At 53.4% G+C, this 20,039-nt stretch overlaps 6 protein-coding genes across 6 annotated transcripts in view; 4 read left to right on the plus strand and 2 right to left on the minus strand.

The window, feature by feature from the left end:
• Positions 1-2,592: 2,592 nt before the first annotated feature.
• NEUTE1DRAFT_150173 (histidine biosynthesis trifunctional protein) lies at positions 2,593-5,409 on the minus strand (the record flags this gene model as incomplete). Its single annotated transcript, XM_009858016.1, has 2 exons — positions 2,593-2,789; positions 2,853-5,409. 2 exons carry the CDS (start codon positions 5,266-5,268, stop codon positions 2,593-2,595), a joined length of 2,613 nt encoding a protein of 870 aa, XP_009856318.1.
• Positions 5,410-6,776: 1,367 nt separating this feature from the next.
• On the plus strand, positions 6,777-7,298 carry NEUTE1DRAFT_17445 (uncharacterized protein; the record flags this gene model as incomplete). The annotated part of the gene is made up of 1 exon (XM_009856605.1): positions 6,777-7,298. A coding segment is annotated over one exon (522 nt), but the record flags the coding sequence as incomplete, so codon positions are not given.
• Positions 7,299-8,070: 772 nt separating this feature from the next.
• Positions 8,071-10,792, minus strand: NEUTE1DRAFT_133281 (uncharacterized protein; the record flags this gene model as incomplete). The annotated part of the gene is made up of 2 exons (XM_009858017.1): positions 8,071-10,243; positions 10,339-10,792. The coding sequence occupies 2 exons, from the start codon at positions 10,790-10,792 to the stop codon at positions 8,193-8,195; spliced, it is 2,505 nt and encodes an 834-aa protein (XP_009856319.1).
• A 2,367-nt stretch (positions 10,793-13,159) lies between these two features.
• Positions 13,160-13,438, plus strand: NEUTE1DRAFT_118883 (uncharacterized protein; the record flags this gene model as incomplete). The annotated part of the gene is made up of 1 exon (XM_009858018.1): positions 13,160-13,438. The coding sequence occupies one exon, from the start codon at positions 13,189-13,191 to the stop codon at positions 13,369-13,371; it is 183 nt and encodes a 60-aa protein (XP_009856320.1).
• Positions 13,439-14,723: 1,285 nt separating this feature from the next.
• NEUTE1DRAFT_150176 (uncharacterized protein) lies at positions 14,724-18,704 on the plus strand (the record flags this gene model as incomplete). The annotated part of the gene is made up of 3 exons (XM_009858019.1): positions 14,724-14,995; positions 15,089-15,282; positions 15,370-18,704. The coding sequence occupies 3 exons, from the start codon at positions 14,724-14,726 to the stop codon at positions 18,447-18,449; spliced, it is 3,546 nt and encodes a 1,181-aa protein (XP_009856321.1).
• A 413-nt stretch (positions 18,705-19,117) lies between these two features.
• The window catches only part of NEUTE1DRAFT_72560 (uncharacterized protein), a gene marked incomplete at both ends in the record, with an annotated part of 2,106 nt that continues 1,184 nt past the window's right edge, over positions 19,118-20,039 (plus strand). The window contains 2 exons of the mRNA XM_009858020.1: positions 19,118-19,407; positions 19,608-19,895. Of these exons, the coding sequence (XP_009856322.1) occupies positions 19,215-19,407; positions 19,608-19,895 (481 nt within the window). The remainder of the gene's footprint in view (positions 19,408-19,607; positions 19,896-20,039) is intronic.

Genomic DNA, 20,039 nt, shown 5'->3' on the forward strand with positions numbered 1-20,039 from the left:
AAAAAAAAAACAAGAGCCCGCCGCATGTTTGCTGAATGGTGGTGTACATACCAGATCGAACAATATCGACGCCAGGAAGCTTGGGAAATTTGGATATCCATCAGCTAGCTCCCACTGCACCTCAGCCGCTGGGCATCCTCACGAGGAGCAACACTGTGGTGCATTCATAGTACATTACAAGCAAAGTCGGGATGTTGCTAGAATCCGTCGGCTACGTCGGTAGATACCTCCCATACACAGTAGGTAGGTATCCATTTTATGGTTCCGCGTATTTCTTCGTCGACGGGGCACAGCAAAGCCAAACAGCCGCAGTGCCTCGCAACCAACACCAAGCAATAATCTCATCCATCCATACAGATCCTCCCATAGGTAATATCTTTACATGCGCACCTGCGCTGTGTTAGCAGTTTTAGGTTCCACTACCAAGGCTGACACGAGCAACACTGACAGCAAACTGCTACTTGGGGTCCAGAGATTGGCAGTTTGCTGAGCACCTATCAGTCAGTACCTTCCTTGTCATGTTTGCTTGCTTCCACGTCCCTATCCTCGCGCTATCCTATTCTTGACTTTTTGTTTCTCAACGCAAAGGCCATTCAGGTTTCTCATGTTCAACCTTTGAATGGCGATGCCGTTCGTCCCAGGACCTCATGACCTTGAAGAGACGAGAAATATATCCCAAAGCAACTTCTGCTTACGGACAAGCAACTGCATGACGGCCTACAACTCATATCTCGCGTAATCATCCAAACGCTAGACCCGAGTACTCTACCTACTGTTCTCGAGACACCTACCATAATATGTACCCAATCGGACATGACAACAGTTAACCAAACATACCCTGACCCGGCCGAACCCTGACATCCCTAGATGATGGTTAAGGCACACAAATGGAAAACGGGACTCGTCGGTTCGGTGGGAACGCTTACGCTTGTAGTGTAGCCAGCCAACCAACCGACTCTCCTCGTCCCTCTCAAGTCCCTCCGTTATTGCCGTTCGACCCAGCCGCCCAGCCGCCAGCTCGGAGGGAGCCAAGGGTCTAATACCGCCCAACAACGGCCCCAGTGATGTTTCAAACTTGAATGACAGCGAACGAAACGACCTGAAACCCGTCATAGATATGTATAGATTCAACGGGGTAGCTTGGCCCGGGGCTACATGCCAGTCGGACGAGGGTGCCTGAGACCGTTCGCATTTCGACAGCAGCGTGTGGTCACATACATAGTGGGGGGAGGAAGCATGGGATGGGGATGGATTCTTCCATTCATATGTATGGATGGATGGCTGTGAATCGAACGGTGCTGCTTTCGTTCTCGACGAAATGTGACCACTGAAAAAGCTCGGAATGAATAGCAAGCAGATCATGAAATGCAAGGGTTTTTTTTAGTGTACTATGCCCACAGAGCTGACTATGTAAACACGACCGGAGAAAGCGGCCGTATATTGCACCTATCAGCGCATCCGACCGCTCGCTCGCTCGCTCGCTCGCTGTAGGATTGTTCACAGTCCGCGGAAGACAAGGATATAAAACGATCCTCAGACTTATACACTATGAATGCGAATCCATATTCTCCGAATCTAGGTATCGGTACATCAAAAGAAAGATAAAACAGATCTTTAGTTGGACTTCGACAAGACATGCAAAAACTCCCTCTTCATCATAATATCGAGGTATCAACAATGTCCCGTTCGGCTAAGATATGCCCCGAACTATCATGATACAGTACCTAGTTCCTCTCGAATCACCCAAAATGTTCCCCATCTTCAAATCCCTCCTCGCCTATGAGCTGTCTGTCCCTTTTTCCCGCTCGGGTAGGCCGGATGTTAGGAAACTAGTGTAAGATTCTCCAGCGTTCAGTCTCTGTAAACAGGGAGGCACGGAGTTAGTTCGTGGGACCGACCGACCGAACCTCCGAACGGGTGTGGCGCTTTTTATAAGGCTTTGTGGGTGTGGGGGTACAGCGAGATGTCCGCTGTCCGATGTACTGCGGTTGCATAGTAGAGGACAGGAAAAAGATAGATAGACCTGGTGTCCCACTCAGTCGATGTCAACATCGATGAACCTGTCTGTACCTGGGCGTGCACGGCTATGGGGTCTAAATGCCAAAGGAAACCATTTCCCACCCACCCTCCGAATTTTTTTTTTTTTTTCGCCCTCTTTGATCCGGTTGTTTGGGAGGTTCACATGCAAAGTGCAAGACTGCAAGTACATTGAGATGGACGCCGGCTTCATGCAATGCAGCATCACTGCAGTGACATTGTGACATTCACGTTTCGATCGTCTGTGCTTCCCCGTTCATGTGCGCATGATCTGAAAAAAAAAAAAAAAAAAAAAGGAAAAAAAAAGTTGATATAATGATGAAAATGAAAACCAAGGGACGAACACCTCTTCTGGAATAGGGAGAAAAACTAAAGGGACGTTTGAGTCTCTACATTTACCATCAGATTCATGTACTGATCTTCAGCCTGTACAGAACGGTACAATGTTCAAAACTCGTTATCATTACTCTATGTGCCCAAAATGACCCAGATATAGATCAACCCACTACGTTCATTTTGTTCTTTTTTTTTTTTGCTACTTCAAGAGATTTCCATCTAGTTGCTCTTGCTCATGTGCTCAAGACGGATGCTGACCGCCCTTCTGTGAGCCTCGAGCTCCTCAACCTTAGCCAACTGCATAACAGCCTGGCCGACGTTTTTGAGACCCTCGGCAGTCAAGTTGGAGCTGGTAATGTGCTTGACGAACGAGGCGAGATTGACGCCAGAGTACTGCTTGGCAAAGCCATAGGTAGCTATGTGTCTTGACGTTAGCAGAAGAATTTGTGAAGCGGAGCATGTTATGATGTGCAACTTACGCAGCGAGTGGTTGACACCAGCAGAGTAATCGCCAACGGACTCAGGAGTCCAGGCGCCAATGAAAACACTACCGGCGTTCATGACAAGATCAACAGCCTTCTCGGCCTCCTTGATCTGGAGGATCAAGTGCTCAGGAGCGTACTTGTTGCTGAGCTCCATGGCCTCCTCAACGGTCTTGACCTGCACGGTGATCGAGTGAGCGATGGAGCCACGGACAATCTGGACGCGAGGAAGCTCCATAGCCTGACGGTGAACCTCGTCCTCGATAGCCTGAAGATGCTCCTCGTCGAGGTCAATGGCGATCAGGATGACCTGGCTGTCAACGCCGTGCTCAGCCTGGGACAGGAGATCCGAGGCAACGAACGCGGGGTTGGCGTCCTTGTCAGCAATGACGAGCACCTCGGAGGGGCCAGCGGGCATGTCGATACCAACGGCAGCGTTGGTGTCGTTGCTGACGAACATCTTGGCAGCAGTGACGAACTGGTTACCGGGGCCGAGAATCTTGTCGACCTTGGTGATGCTCTCGGTGCCGTAGGCCATGGCAGCTACGGCCTGGGCACCGCCGGCAAGCACGATGGACTCGGCGCCAACCTTGTGAGCGACGTAGACAATCTCGGGAGTGATGGTTCCGTCGGCGCGGGGAGGAGAGGCGAACACAATCTTGTTGCAGCCGGCGACCATGGCGGGAACACCCAGCATAAGGGCAGTGCTGGGGAGAACGGCGGTACCGCCGGGGATGTAGCAGCCGACGGCCTCGATGGGACGAGAGAAACGGCTGCAGACAACACCGGGCATGGTCTCGACCTGGAGGGGCTTCTCCTCCTTCTGGGCGGCGTGGAACTTGCGGATGTTTTCGAAGGATACGTCGATGGCAGCAATGGTCTCCTCAGGGAGCTGCATAAGCTCCTTGGGGAAGGGCGCCTTCAGGACAGGGCTAGTAAGAGAGGTAGCCTTCTCAAACTTGTGAGTGTAAGACAGAACAGCCTTGTCGCCGTTCTTGCGGACGTCCTCGATGATGGGGACAATGATCTTGTAGATGGCATCAGACGACTTTTGCGCAGGACGCTTGAGAGCAGCATCGAGCTCCTCGGTAGAGACCTTGGAGGCGTCGAAACGTCTCATGGTGATCTTCTCAGGGGTAGTCTCCTGGGCAGCCTCCTTGGTGACGGGGGCCGAAGTGGCAGCGGGAGCGGACGCCGCAGGCTTGATGCCCTCCTTCTCAGCCCACTTACCCTTAGCATCTCCAGTCCTGCGCTTGACCTTCCAGCTCTTGGCGTCAAGGCTCCTTTCGATATCGGCAAGAGTAACGCCGGCGGCAACGGCCCTGGTAAGAGCAAAGTAGAAGAGATCGGCAGCCTCAAAGGCGATTTCCTGGGGGGTCTGAGCGGTGCAGAGCTCCTCAGCCTCCTCCATGATCTTGGCCCGGACGAGCTTCTCATCGGAGAAGAGACGGGCAGTGTAGGAGCCCTCGGGGGCAGACTGTTTCCTCGAAATCAAAGTCTGCTCGAGCTTGGGAAGGCCTTTGAGCTGACCAAAGCAGCCGGACTGATCGAGGTGGCAGAAACGGCCCGTCTGCTTCACGACAAACTTGAGAGCATCGTTATCGCAGTCAAGCGAGATGCGGACGAGCTCCTGAGTGTCTCCGGAAGTAGCACCCTTGTACCAGAGACCGCGCTTCCGGCTCTGGTAGACACCAGTCTGTGTCCTGAGGGCCTCGTTCACACTCTCGGCACTGCTGTAGACCAGACCCAGAGCAGTGTCGTGCTCATCAACGACGACGGTGGGGAGCAGACCATCGGCACGGTCAGACTTCCAGACGCTCGAGAGGATGGTGGAGATGGCAAGCTTTCCGGCCTCGTCCTTCTTTGTTGTCAAGCCAGTGGATGGCAGGATGGGGATGGCGTTAGCCTTGGCGGCGACCTGGATGAACTGTTCGAGATCGGCCCCAGGAACGGGCTTGATGAAGAAGGGGGTAATTTTCTTGTCTCTAGCCTCCTCCAGAAACTGTGCAGCCTCGGAGGCAGTCTGATCGAAGCCGGAGAGCAAAAGGCCGCTCTCGGTGGCGGAGGAAAGCAGAGCAGCGCTGCTTCCAGTGACAATGGGGGCAACGCGGGAGCCATATGCGGAGAGGTCGGCCAACTGCTCGGTCTTGACAAACACCTTGCGGGCGCCGGCGTCCAGAAGAGTGATAATATCATCGATAGACTCGAGGGCTGTTACATCGAAGTAGGGCTCAAATTCGACATTGTGACGCTTGAGGAATCGCAGGATTTTCTCAAGGGTCTGGGGCTTGACCTCGAAGAAGACGCAGCCAAGACACGAGACTTCCTCCCGGCTGAGGCCCTCCTTGATGTCATTCAGTCCGGGAGGAACACTGACACCGACGAGGAAGGGGAGGGGAAGTGTTGTCTCCATGGTGTTTTCCTCTGTTTGATTTTCTCGCCTTTTAGGTATTGTGCTGTTCCCCAATTCGTCGATGTGTCGGGTGAAGTCTGACGTAGGGTTGAACTCAAGGTCAAGTGAGATACAGAGATGGAGTATTACAAGCTATCAGGCTATGAAGATGAGGCCCGCTTCGAGTGTCGCTTATGTACACTCAGAAAAGACTCGGGCTTTATGAAAATCGGGTGATTTGGTATGACTCTTTCACAATTCACACCTCTTTCCGTCGAAAACTCGGCAGGCAAGGTTTGATACAAGGATCAGTACGTACTGTGTACCTGAAAGTTACCAGGAATTACAGGTTTCTCGACTTCGCGCTCCATGTATCGACAGACGCTATGGTGGGGTTGGGGTTCGCAGTGTGACGGGAGGCAATGCAAATGCCCCTCATCTCATGCATTGGGAACTTTTCCCGCGTGCCATCCTGTCGGTGCCAGAAGTCTTTCCTTCCAGATTTCTTCCTTGTACCGCTGACGTTGGCCGGCAGCTGGCAAGCAACAGAGGGGTTGCTTGATGCCGCCTTGCCGATGTCAATGCCGCCGTCGCCCTCTCAGGTGAAAATAAGCTATGGTCTGTGCTGTTACGGCAGGCTAAACTGCCCTGAGGCTCGTCGCCCTTGTTTTGCGGCACGGTGCGAGTGATCTCCAGTTGCGATCTACTTGTACATCGTCCACTGCAGTGCTGAGTGCGCTGCACTGGGTCAGTGACCGTGCCGCGGCTTGGCCTTAGCGCCCGCTAGAGGTACGATTCCCGGTCGGCGTGAGAATGAACGAACCGGAACTTCGAACTTCCATCACACGTCGTCTAAAGCTAACTTTCCACTTGCATCCGAACTTCAAGCCTTCTCCTTTCGCCGAAGCTCCCTTCCGGAACAAACCCAAATCTTCCAACGCGCCATCCTAAGATACTCCGCGACCATCGGAAGTCACATAATCCTCACAACCAATCGCGCCTTACACACGACGCCAGCTATCAGATCTATCTCGAACTGCGAACAGAGCTACCCAGCTCCCCGCGCCGAACATCAAACCGACCTCGATATCAGCCAATCCATCTGCTTGCTACAAAACCACTAGGAAACATCACACAAGTACCAGTCACCGCGCGAGCTGTACACTACTCAGCTTCGCCCCAAATAGCATCTCTCAGCACCAATTGACCAAGCCTCCCCCCTCCATCGGCGGCAGTCACCAACCATGTCCGCCGCCGCCACAACCACGGCTCCCCTCCCAAACGGCAATCCCGCGCCCGGCAGCCAGAATAACGCGTCGGCAGCGTCATCATCCACGGCCGCAACCTCTCAATCCCAATCCCAGTCTCAACTAGCCACCCAGCCCTCCTCCGCCTCCCAAGCACCACCACCAACGACCACAACAGCCCCAGCAGCAACAACATCAACAGCAGTAACAACATCCAACCCCAACACCCTCTCCACCACTGCTGCTGCTGCTGCCGCCTCCTCAGCAGCTTCCAACCCCCGCCCCCGCGACGCCCGCACAATCGAGCTCCTCCTGACCGCGCAAGGCGTAATAGCCTTCGAACAGCGCGTCCCGCTTTTGTTGCTTGACTTCGCCTACCGCCACACCTCGGCCGTGCTCTCCGACGCTTTACACCTCTCTGCGGACCCGTACACCTCGCACGCGGGCGCCCGGCCCTCGGCCTCTTCTGGCGCGGCCCCCGTCAATGTGGGCGACGCGACGATTACAAGTAACGCGGTGCAGCTGGCGATTGCCAGCCGGCTGAACTTCCAATTCCGCGGCGGCAGCGGGGGCGGGAGCGGTGGTGGTGTCAGCAAGGAGTGGATGATGGAGATGGCGAGGGAGAAGAATAAGGTGGCGTTGCCCAAGGTCAGTGTGAATGAGTGGGGGGTAAGGTTGCCGAGCGAGAGGTTTGTGTTGAATGGGGTTAGCTGGGGGTTGAAGGGGGACGGGTGGATCGCCGGCGGGGATGAGACAAGTGGCGATGAGGAGGAAGGTAGTGATGAGGACATGGAGGATGCGATGGGCATCAACAAGAAGGGTGAGAATGGTGATGCTATGGAGGGGATAGAGAAGGAGGATATTGGTGGGGATGGGGTAGAGGGTGGCACGGTGGATGACTTGTTTGGGGATGATGATGGTGATAATGATGAGATGGAGGATGTGGATATGTTTGCTTGAAGGGGGCTGTATTGTCTTTACAGTTGGCTTCGCGGACACCGGTTCCTGTTTCGGGGCCATTGATGGTTCATCGTCAGGGGAACAATTTTCCTTCTTTCTCACGGTTTACTGTAGTTTCACCGGGTATCTCTTCACGGTGTCATGGCGTTTAGGAGTAGGGAACCGAAAAGGTGACAGCATCCAAAGAGTGAGCTCAACTTTACACCAAGCAGTTAATAAAGTTTTATACATGACTATATTTGCCTTGCTAATCCCTAAGGAAGAACGGCAGTAGAAATTCGGATATCATTTTCGACGTCACTTCGTACAAAGGTTTTTCGCAAGAGTATTCCACGTCGTATACGCACCTACGCCAGATGGGTCAGGAGGCTGTTATCAAGCCTAAATGAGTACTCAAGAGTATTTTGGAGATAATGGGACCAGGAATTACTAGAAAAAAAAAAAGAAAAAAAAAGGTAGACGTTTCTAGGAGTAGTGATATAATAAACTAGCACCGTAAATGTCAAGTACATTGTATTTTGCTTCCAGTTGCGCCGCGCTATGCAATGTGAGGAAATCGCCCAAGGATCACCTCTCTTCCATCCATTTTCCTCATCCTCCTCCTCCCCCTCCTCCTCCTCCTCCGCCTTTCCTCGGGTGTGTGCTAGTCTATCGCTGTTGAAAGTTTCAAATAGCATCTTCCCTCTTCATGATAACGATACTTGATCACAAACCCTCTTCTCGTTATACATGCTTCTTCTAGCTCACTTCCTTTTCAACAGTAAGATCCTTAATCCCAGTAATAATTTCAGCATCTGCATCTGGCTCAATCACCTTGGGCGACACCGATGAGCTTGAGCCGTCCCTGGACTGCTGCTCAACCGGCACTTGCAATTGAGCTTCAGTTGGTTCCCTCTTCCTCTCCTGCTCCTTCATTGCCTGTTCGAGATCGGCAGCGGCACGTCTGAGCCCTTCCTCTTCCTCGGCGCCGAGTCCTCCGTCTTCCTCCTCCTCGTTGTCCACCTCTTCTTCTTCAACGATTTTTTCTCCCTCGGCGTCCTCGTCGTCAATGATTCCCTCATTCGCATCGGCATCCACATACACGCTCTCCAGCATAGCCGAATCAACCATATGCTCGGGCGCAGCCTCCTCATCATCAAATTCTCCCTCCTCTTCCTCACCATCCTCATCATCATCCTCTCCATCATCCTCTGCATCATAATCCCCATCCTCACTTGCCACGCTTCCTTCCTCGTAATCATCCACCGAGTTTCTCGAGATGTAGCTGTCCGCAAGACCGTCGCCAACTTCCTCCTCGTCATCCTCCTCGTACTCACTTTCATGATCATCGACAACAGCCGGAGCAGATGTCTTTCGGCCACCGCTGCGCTCGTCCTCGGTGTCACTGGCAGAGAACTCGTCAAGATCCAAAGGCTGGTCTCGCCAATACTTGAAATCCGTGTAATCCTCGCCACCGCCCTTGATGAGCGTGGTGACAGGTGGGAAGTAATGGTCGACGACCTCGGTCATGTTGACATAACTCAGCTTGAGTTTGTTGAGACTCAGCAAATCGAGTGACACCTCCGCATTAGAGTTGATGGTGAAGATGCGGTTACGGGGCACGTCGACCGTGCGATACGAGATTTGGTCCGTGAAACGGTTGCCGAACCCGGCGTAGAACGGTGTGCGATCGGGCCCGTAGAGATTGCGGATGTCACGAAGCGTGGACATCTTGAAGATATGTGGTTTGCGGAGATAGATCTCGCGACGGAGAGCCGCCATAGTTCGGTCGGGTGAGAGAATGGTAGGTCCGCGTGGGAGACGGTACCCGTCTTGAACGATACCTGCGAGGTAAGTTCGTGTAGTGTCGGCCTGGCCGACGGACCGACTCGTTAGATACATTATGTTGTACCCGTTGGCTACAATATCAGTATACAGCTTGGCTACACCAGCATGCGTCCAGTCGCGCCCGATCATGTTCAGCACGTGGCCAAGCGCATCAGACTTTGTGATGGTTCCATCAATATCCGAGATGACCACGGGTACCTCGTGCTTCCATAAAAACATGTAAGCCTGGCAGGTAGCCTTGTTCACGGTGAAGCTCATTGAGTTCTCGCCGGGCTTCAGATTCAAGGCCTTCAACTGGTCGCTAGTCAACCTCAAGGTCTTTGCGTAGTTCCGGTTGGGATCACCCGCTGCCGAACTACCAGGAGAGCTTGGGGGTGTCTGCAGGGTCATCTGGCCGACATCAGAGTCAGCTCTCCTGTGGATCGGTAGAGTCGTGGCGGCTGAGGCATCACTAGCATCGCTCTGATACCCAGGGTCAGAAGCGGCATCAATGTTGCCCATGTGAGATGCAGAGCGTAGGGGGTCCATCGTCCTCTTCATGGCGGCCTCCTTCGCCTCGATGCTGCTGTAGATCCAAAGGTTTCCATGCTCGTCAACGCCAAAAAGTGCGCCGATGTCGTAGTTGCCATCAAGCTCGTCCGTGAGAATCTTGCGCGCAAGGATCTCGGCCCGGAAGGCGTCTTCCTCATTGTTCTTGAACGCAGTCATATCTAACATGAGGTCTCCGGTCTCGCTGATGTGGTTAGGGATATTGGCGGCGGCGAGCTCTCGGGAAAGGTTCATTGCCCTTTGAAGAGCTTCGGGTGCTGTAAGCGGCGGCGGGCTGCGGGATCTTTCGGTGTGGCTATCGCCTTCTTCTGAACCTTCGTGGGTGCTGCCATCGCTTGGCATTCTTCGCGCTGATTGCCGCAGAAGGCCATCGCTATGTGGGCGAAACGGAGACCATTCACCCTTGATAGGATCTGGTGATACGGAACGAGGTGTGAGCAACCCTTATAACCCATGCTTGTCAGTATATGCCGATCATGGCGGCGTGGAAGCTGGACCAAGCGCTTACCGTCTCGTGCTAGTAGAGCAGTGGGAGGAGGCCTGTGGTTGAAGCTCGAAGAACGGGTTTTGCCTTCTACCGAGTTCAGATCGAGTGATTCGGGTTCTTGTAGAGGCCCTGACTGGTCGGCATTGAGCGGAGGACTAGAGGCGGGCGACACGATGGGCGACGTCTGCATGCTCTGAGGGATAGTGTCTGTAGTTTCGAAGACGAAGAAGGCCTCGCCTCCCTCACCCAGCTTCATGGCATAGTCCTGCTTGACGCCATTGACCCTGAATTCGACTTTCTTTTCGGATGGGCGCAACAGCGAGAACTTGCCAAAACGCACGTGAAAGGGAGAGCATGCAAGGGTGCCATCTTCCTGCTCAACGACTATCACGTCGATGGCACCGCTGAGGGTCGCAGGGTTGATAGAGTTCCAGGCGGTAGAGACAGAGTCGCCGAGACTCCTGACGTACTGCATGGTAGGCAATCGCAACTCGTTCTGTCGTCGAAGGATGTCTCCCTCTGGATGGTCAAAGGGGAAAGGAGGGGGTATTTGTTGGTTATATCGGTAGTCGGTATATGGGGGGGCAGTCAAATGGCAAGGCTACATGCGGTCTGGACCTTTATGTAATGCCGACCGCAATCTCGATTCTCGACTTGGAGTAGGCGACCGGTAGGCGACCGGTAGGGGTTCTCTAGTGTGTTGGGCGAGGTCGGGAAGGCCGGATGAACGCCCGATATGCGTAGGGAGATATTAGGCTCTGACCACCCGGCCTCAATTACTCTGTCGTCTCGAATGGATGGTTACTCAACGTGGTGTGCGTGAGTGAATCCGACTCGTTCGCTTCCCGTCTGGCGGTGCGAGTAGGCCGGGAGAAAAGTATTGAGGATTTGGGGACTTTGCCTAGTGAATGCGGATCTGATGACGAACGTCTGCCGCGGTTCAAGCAGTGAAAGAGAAGGAAGGTAGCAATCCAAGTGGGATGCTGGGTGCTTGGGGAGTGGATATTGCCAAAACGACTGTGGTGGCTGCAGCCCGTGTGCGCAGTACGGTAAAGCGCTGTGTGAAAAGTCCGAAAGGGGCGTTTAAATCCTTTCTTCAGAATCATATGCTTTGGACTAATGAACCAAAATCTGCATGACAACGAAGAGCTCGTGTTGTAGAAACTTTGTGTTTTTTTGGGGTTATGGCGAACGGATCGCGATCCGCCGAGTAGAACTAAAAGGGAAGGAACTAAGGAACCGGCTAGGTTGTTCGTTGTGCAGTCCAATACTGGTATGAATGTTAGCTCGAGACCTCGGGTCAACTTCCCCGTGGGTTTTCAAGCGGCGATTATGCTTTTTCCGAACTGAATTACACCGTATTGAATTTTGTGGATGCCGTCCGGATCTATATCCAGCCATTCATTTAGTCCTTGACAGGTTGGCGACGATTCGGAAGACATTTCATTCAGTGTTCTACAAGCGAGTGCCTAGGTACCAAGTTAACAACAAACCAGTAGAACTACCAGACAATACGTAGGTATCCACCTCTACATATCCGGTGAGGCGGAAAGAGAAACGGGATCATCCCCAACGCCCAACCTTCCAGAATCACGAGGGCGGTGTCCTTCTCAACAATCAGATCTAATTCTGTCTTGATGAGTTCGGCCTCTTCGTTGTCAGGGCAGCAGACAGGCACAAGACTGCATTTGCACCGGCTGTTCCCCGTCATCAACCCACGCGCACTTTACCGACTTGGTGCAAGTCTCTAGCGATACCCTGTAAGACGGCAATATAGTCATTTACCAGCCTGGTACCTCGGCGGTCTGCAACGAGCTAACACGGCTGGCCAATCCAACCGCACAAATTGGTGTCATTAGCGGTCACGGGGATGTTTGTTATGCTGGACTACCAGGTACCCTTCAAGTTCCCCTGATGTCCTGCTGACTGACACTGACACCGCGAGTTTGGAAATGGAACTTTGTTATATTCTCACCTTGTCAGTCTCGTTTGACTGACGTTATATATAGTGATCCAACGAGCCGTCAACAAGCGGTAGTCGTTGTGAAAAAAAGCAGTCGCTCGCTGAGTGTCCATTGTCTGTTCCCGGCGGTATTGCAGCCGTCTAATCTGAAGGTAGTGTAGCTGGATTGAGACATGCCGTGAACGTCAACTCTCGCTGTGTATCCCGGGTTTCCATCGGCTTACGGGTACACCTGGTGACACCAAACTGTACCCAAAGGGCGAGGCAAGATATATACACTATCTACAAAAGTGCGAGGCCTCTGGGGAAACCATGGTTTATCCAGCGCCTTTTTTCTTCGTCCCGCATACAGTACAAGGCAGAGCCTTACCCCAGCTGCCTGGAAGACGTGTAGTACCGAATGGGGTTATGGACGGCAATCCTAGCCTGAGCGTATTGCCCGGTGCTGAGGATCAGTACGTCCTTAGTCTTTGGGGGTGGGTGGTGATATTTGTTGGGAAATCCGGAGGCGTAACAGATCCATTTGATGAGTAGAGTCCTATCCCCAAGCAAAAATGGTGTGATGCTTTATACTTAGTTGCCTTCCAGCTAAAGGCAGGCTACAACATATGTATAAAGCAAGTAAGTATAGTGTATTAAGAGGTACCTTTCACGGCCAGATCGTCTTCACAACGGGATTCAGTTAAGATGGCAGGCTGATCCGGGGATCCGTCCGAGGCAACGACTTTGTATTGCAGTCTTGTGTAAGTCGCCACCCGGCTTACTTGCAGTGACGGGAACGGTAGGAAATCTCAGGATAGGTAAACAAGAAGAGTAAGCTGTCAGCAGACTCTCTTTGACCTTTGAAAAAACGAGAATATTATGGGTTAGATTGCGCAGCATCTTACAAGCATTCCACTCAAGCTGCTATGTATTCTCAAACTTGGGAAAGCCTAAAGCCTACAATCCTGCATCAGAGGCCAAGACAGTTCTTTCCCGATCGCATATTTAGCAGTTCTGGCTCAGGACGAGAGCTACCTTTTTGCGCCCATATGGAACCCTCTGGGATATCACCCGAGCGTTTGCAAATTGAACAAAGACCCCTTCAATGATCTTGGTTTCACTTCCTGATCCAGACCCGATTAGGTTGTTCGCGACTAACAAAAAGTGGTATCATGACAGAACGGCAAGGCGGTGTTTCCGCGTGGCATATTAGATATATCTTGTCCACCATCTAAAGCGAAAAGAGGACTGTCGTACACGTAACATCCCGCGAGCATTCGGGTAAATCCTTCTCTCCCGCTTCCACACACCAGTCCCTCTTCAAGCGAGCAATATCGACTGGGCAAGCTGGGGAATAATAGCGGGGAAGATGAGCAGGCGGCTGGCGGGGTTGGGATAGGCGCATCATCGCGAACTTCCATTCCATCATGGGCTTTCGGTTGCGGGGATCCTGGAGGGCGGGGGAGCATCAAAAACTGTGAAGGATCGGAGTTAGGAGGCAAGTAGAAATGCTGGCGATTGTCTGGAGTTACCGTCCCTTGGTCTGATCGGCTTTGAGGTCAAGTGGAAATGCGCCGCATGGCCTGATGTCTACGATGTTTCAGCATGTACCAGCCCATGGACTGTTAAGAGTTCCCGCAGATACTGATGTATTACACTAACAGACATATATCCACTTCCCCAGAGACAATGCAGGGGACGTCAGGATGTGGATACCCACTGCGAAAGAGAAAATCCTTTTTGCAGGGAAAGCACAGCCGGACAGCCTGCTCTGCTGCTGCTGCTGCCGCTATCACCGTCCGCCCGCCGAGCGCTGTGAGGTGGCTCATGATGCCCCCGGGCCCCTCACGCCGCTGTGACTTGTCGCTTGTCAAACTTTCCACTTCCGAGATGTCCATCTTTTGCACCCACCTCCACCTCTTTCCAGCTTGGTTTCCACTCTGTATGCAACGCCCCGGGCTCCCATCAAGACGGAGTCTTTGACAACTCGCAACCACCTGGCCCAGAGTGCCATAACACTGATTTTCCTGCCGCTGCCCTGTCGTGGGCTTCAGTCTCCAGCTTGGACACATTTCACTTCACTCCAGTTCTTTTGCACGCCAGCTCTACGCAGTCGACGGATGACAGGAGGGAGTCTGTGGAAGTCTTCTCAGTACACATTCTTATTTTCTCTTTTTGTACAAAGATACACGAGTATCTTCTTGCCTATCCTTAAACCCCTTTTTGGTGTTATTTTTTTCTTTTCGTTGACCGGAATTGGGTCCGTCGCCCGTCGCGAAACCACGACAACCGAATTTCCTTTATTCTCTCCTCCACCACGATTCAAACTCCTGCTGTCGCCAACGTCATCGCGCCCTCTCGGGCTTCGCATCTTCGCTCGAGACCTTGAGACTTACCCATCTCGGCCCGACCCTTCGGAATATCGACATCAAGCTGGCCTATTCGCACTTATCGTAGCGCTATGTTATGGACCTCATGGCCATCGCTGGTGACCACGGTTCTCATCTCCTCGGCCGTCATTGCTTGGTGGTTCACGGAGTCTAAGACCACGGCTCTCAACCTGGTGGCAGCCGGTAGTCTCTTTGCGTCTTGCTGGGCCGTTGCTCCGGACCGCGTTCGCGTGCTTGCGACGTCTTTATACGCTTCTGCGCTCAACACCATTACGACGGCTCGCATCGATCTTTGGGTTTTCAGGCATGCCAGCATGCTGCTGACGGGTGGAGCTGTCTTTTGGTAAGTTGGACCCGCACCTGTCATCCCATCACGACGTCGCCTCGTTTGATTCGGTCCAGGCTGTGAGCTAACTGCGTGCGCATGCGCTTGTAGGTTGGTGCAGCGGGCATGGCAGACGCTATGGAAACCAGTTCCCGAACTGATAAGCATCCTCGGCGTGGATGTGCCAGATCCTCCAGAGGTTTCGCTTGCCGGTATTAAACCTAACTCGGCGACAGTCAACTGGACGCGCGCACCGCCCAATCGCTCTTTCCAGAAGTTCCTCATTCAAGTCAACGGGGTAGTTGGTGAGTAGGCGCCTGGACAAATTCCTTTGGAACTCGGTGGCAACCAGTCCGCCACGCAAAAGGCAAAACCCTAACATATTCATATAGTGGGGGATGTTCCGGCAAACCAAGATCCCGCAATAGTCGTCAGCGGTCTCAAGCCAGATCACTTTTATAATGTTCGCGTCATTGCTGTTGGATCCAACAACTTCCAGGCCGGCAGTCGGGTGGTACGCTTACGCACCTTCGCTCAAGACGGACGACCCCAGCTCGGTAATGCCCGGTTGCCCTCCAGCTTTACGATCGAAGAACCCAGCCGCATGAAACAATCTGAACCGTTGGATGAGAATGCATCTTCACGACCTCCCATTCTTGCATTGGAGACCGCAACAGCTCTGGAAGGTGGTGCTTCCTCGACCCGGGATGGAATTTCTGCTGCTGCCGCGGGGCCTCGCCGCAATACGGTTACCAGGCGTCACTCGCCGTCGACAGCCAGCCTTGATCAGCCTCTGGTACGGGAAGAAGCTGCGGAGGATCCCACACAGACGCTGCCAGAGTTAACACAACGATTCGAAAGCATCAGGAAAGAGACAGAAGAGGTGACACAGCTGATGACCAAGGAGGAAGATGACATCAAACGCCTGTTGAACGAGTTAGAGGCTGAAAAGCAGGAGAAGAGAAGAGAGCAGAAGAAAAAGGAGGAACAGACTGAAAAGCTGAGGAGAGATGTCAACCTTACTGATCGGGTGATGCGTAATGCCCTCTCCCGGAAAGCCCACAAGGAGAAGGCTTATAAAGAAAAGCAAAACGAACGCTCCAAGTTTCACGACGACATCGCCAAATGGGAAGAGGACATTGAGGATATGCGCAAGGGGAGGGAAGGGTTCGAGCAGGAAACCAAACAGCTACAAAAAAGTCACGATCAAGAGGTGGAGCGACTGCGTGACGCTAACAGTGACCTTCAGGCGTCCTGCGTCGGTTTAGAAGCAGAGTTGAAAGAGCTCAGGGAGCAAGTTCGGGCTCTAGAAGAAGCTCGCAAGAAGCTTCCTGGTGGCGAGGAAGACGCGGAATGGCGTGAGAAAGAGGCCGAGCTCAGGAGAAACTGGCATCGGCGCCATAGAGAACTCCAGGAGACTATGAACTTCGAGAACAGGACTACTCGGCGACTTGATGATCATCTTCGCTCCCTGACGATGCAGATACAGCAAATCCCTCCCACCCCTTTCGGTCTTTACAGCCAGGCAAACACTTCGGGCTTGGAATTTGAGAGCGGAGCACTTGGCCAGACCAAGAGACGAAGCAGAACGACCAGCTCACTTGCCAATGTGTCGGTACCGTCTCCGTTACCAACATATTCCCAGCTTGATCCGACTGTACCTGTTAATGGCGGCTATGCCAGCGTGAGATCGGCAAATGCGCCCCCCGGGTTTGCCCAAGGACCGTTCATGATGGGCCTTTCGGCGGACATGCAGTCGCGTCACGACGAAAACTCCAGAGCCACCTCTGCTCCTCTCAGTCCATCCGCTACGGCCTTGCTTCCTTCGAACATCTTGGACGACTTAGACGACGACGAGCCGAGCCCGGCAGCCAGATACGCACATGATAACTTTGTTTCACAGTCAGGCAACTCTCTGGACAACGAGCCGCAATCGCCTACATCTTCAGGGGAATCTCCCAGCTTGGTAGGTAGCCCTCATGGATCGTCTCTGAACTTGGCCTTTCCTGCCCTTTCTGGGGATCACCCCGATCCCCGGTCGTTGAACGCAACAACCGGAATAGGGTCGCCCAACAGAGCGGTGGGTTCAGAGCGCAAGATAGGCAGCCTCTTCACTTTCCCAAGGACCAGGGCTGCAAAGGTCATGGAGACCGAGGGGCCAATGCTCGGGAGCCTCAAAAATGGACAGAGCCAGTCTTTCCCTCGCCAGACGGACGAAAACGACGCGTTGGCCAAAAGTCGACGTATCAGTCTCTCGAGCACATGGACCGTGTTCCACCGACATTCGGCTACCCCTGAAGTACTTGATGGCCCATCCCCCGCTTCGCGCATGTTTTCGACACGCAGCTTCAACCCCTTTGCGAGCTCTTCAAGGCCGGCTGCTGGGATCTTTGCTGAACGTGACCCTAGTAGTCCTCGACCTGCTAGTATCGCGTCGAACGAGTTCCCACGGCCTTCGACGGAATCCGGGTCGATTTGGGGCCCACCCCTCGCTTCGGACGGAGCAGGACTTGTCAAAACCAGCCGAATCTGGGCGCAAGACGCACCGTGGTCTCGGACTCCATCTCGCCGGCCGTCCCTGCATGGGTCGCCGTCTGCGCTGAAAACGACGTTAGCCTCTGCCGACGACGAGATTCTGGACGAAGGACCACTGCCCAATGTTCATGAGGTTGGTGTTATTGGCAGACCTCCGCCACAACATGCGTCCAAGGACAAGGATAAAGCCATTGGACGTTTGAACCCCAACGCTCCAGCCTTCAGCATAGGGTCATTGTTCAAGAAGGAGAAGGAAAAGGATGGGGCAAAGAAAGCTAAGGACAAAGGGAAAGACAAGACTACCAAGAACAAGGAACCAGGTAGTGCATCCCCGAGCCACGTGACTCCGATTGTAGCCTCAATAGAGATGTTGCTGGAATCTCCTACGGAGTCCCGTAAGTCTCGCGATGGGATGTTGCTGGAGCCTACGCGGACGTCAGTCTCGATGACGGAATCTCACGAATCTCTTTCCCTCGAACACTCTTTCTCAAACACCCCCTCGGAGGCACTGAGCACTGGCCTGTCAGGCAGCTTCAAGGAGGACAACGTAGTCCGCAAGCTGTTTCGTAAGGGAAGCTCGGGCAAGTTCAGCCTTGCGGGCCGTTCGGGGGGTGGTCTCTTCAAGAAGGGACCCGGAAGTACGGCCAGTGCTTCGGATAGAGGCGTTTCGATTGGTGATCGGTCGAGTATGGATAACCTCGAAGATCTCGGCGAGGACGCGCTGGGCCCAGCATTCTTGGCCCGCAGCTATGAAAGTGTCACCAGTAGTCCGAACGTTGGTCCGTCGGCCTCAGCCAGCAACGTCAAGGACAAGTCTGCAAAGGAGAATAAAACTCCTGGCGTGAGCTGGCTTAACTTTGGCAAGAAGGGAAAGAAGGAAAGGGGGAGCGTGGAGCTGGAAAGGGAGAGGACTCAGGTCATGAAGCCAGAGGTGTAGAAGCCAGCGGCTCAGGACGGTGATGAGATCGAGGACAAGAATGGCTGAAAGGTCGTTATTGTTCATGTGCGTCGTCTGTATATGCCGGGGTTGTGTCTTCCCCATCATGTTGTTGACCCCGTGGAAAGATCAAGCGTATCCAAAAGGCTGTCTGTCTATACTACTGGCCGTCATTGAAGCGGAGAAAATACTTGAAAAAAAGAAAAGTCTTGTCTGTATTACCAAATTGCCACAACATATAAATTACAGAGTAATTGAAGCTCTCCTGGACCAAAGTAAACGGAGAGTTTGAGTTTAGTACACACCACAGCTGATCCAGTTGTAGTGTAGCACGATGCACCGGGCGGAATGGGCGGATTCCACTGCACGGATGGCTTGGCATCGCACCATTTGCGGGTGCCTGGTGGGGTTCAGATCCTGAAGCTCAGAAAGGTACTTCCGCTTTGTAGTTCGTAGTCCGCCGCGGCAAGTAAGTACTGTGTAGTTCTAGTCCTTCATCATCTTGACGGCTGGTAAACAGCAGCATCACCAAGCTGCATCCGACAGAGCCTTTCACCACACGACCTGCCGTTGTGTCCAACTCGAATCCCAGGCTACGCTTTAAAGAATAGGTCATAGTCGTCCCTTCGAGATCCCGTCCCGTCCAAGCCAATCGATCCGAGAGAGCTCGCCATCCTAGGTATTCGGACTCGAATCTTCTTCCTCCACCCTCGACGACAACCATTTCCAACAAAACCACCACTTGCCGTCGCTTAAAAGATCACCATGGGCGGCGATGTTCCATCAACATTCGGGAGTGCCAGCAGCAGCAGCAGCAGTAATGGTCAAACAGACAAGCAAGTAGAGCGCTTGCCGATGCCCTCCAGGAACCCTCTGCCTCTCTCGGCGTCACAGGAGGCCCAAGTCCGAGACATCTTTTACGCCAGGGTCAGAAGGCAATGTACTGAGGAAATCAAGGGTTGGTTCTGTTCCTTGAATTTTGCGTTTCTATCCCCGTGTGATTCCTTTTGTTTAGTTCTTTTTTTTTTTCATCTCCCGCCCCGTCGGCGGTAGCTGGTAGCTACTCCTCACCACCAAGCTCCTCAACCCTTTCGCCTTTTTTTTTTTCTTCTTCCACTCCTCTCTAGCACTCAATAGTTAACCACCTGTCTTTCACAGCCTTCGCCGAATGCGCCCTAGGCCGCACCTTCTCCGTCCCCTTCGCCTGCCGTGCACCCCACCGGGTCATGAACAACTGCATGAAGTTGCACGCCACGCCCGCCGAGCAGGACGCCGCGCGCGAGGAGTGGTTTGCTTTACGTATGGAGCGCGCCCGGGAGCGCGAGCGCAAAGCCAGGCGCAAGGCCGAGCAAGAGGCCTTTTTGCGCGAGTGGTGGGGTTTACCCGAGAAGGACCGCGAGGAGGCGCGCAGGGAGCTCGAGAAGTTAAATCAGAAGGAGAGAGTGGGTGGGTATGTGGGGAACAATCGCCTGAGAAATGCTAATGAGGCGGCGGCGAAGAAGAGTAAGTTGTTGGAGCAGGCGAGGCTGGAGAGAGATGGGATTGATCGGGATTTGCATACGTGAGGGGGGCTTTGGGGGGAGAACAGGG

The sequence above is a fragment of the Neurospora tetrasperma genome (genome assembly GCF_000213175.1).
Source record: "Neurospora tetrasperma FGSC 2508 unplaced genomic scaffold NEUTE1scaffold_81, whole genome shotgun sequence".
Lineage (NCBI taxonomy): Eukaryota > Fungi > Ascomycota > Sordariomycetes > Sordariales > Sordariaceae > Neurospora > Neurospora tetrasperma.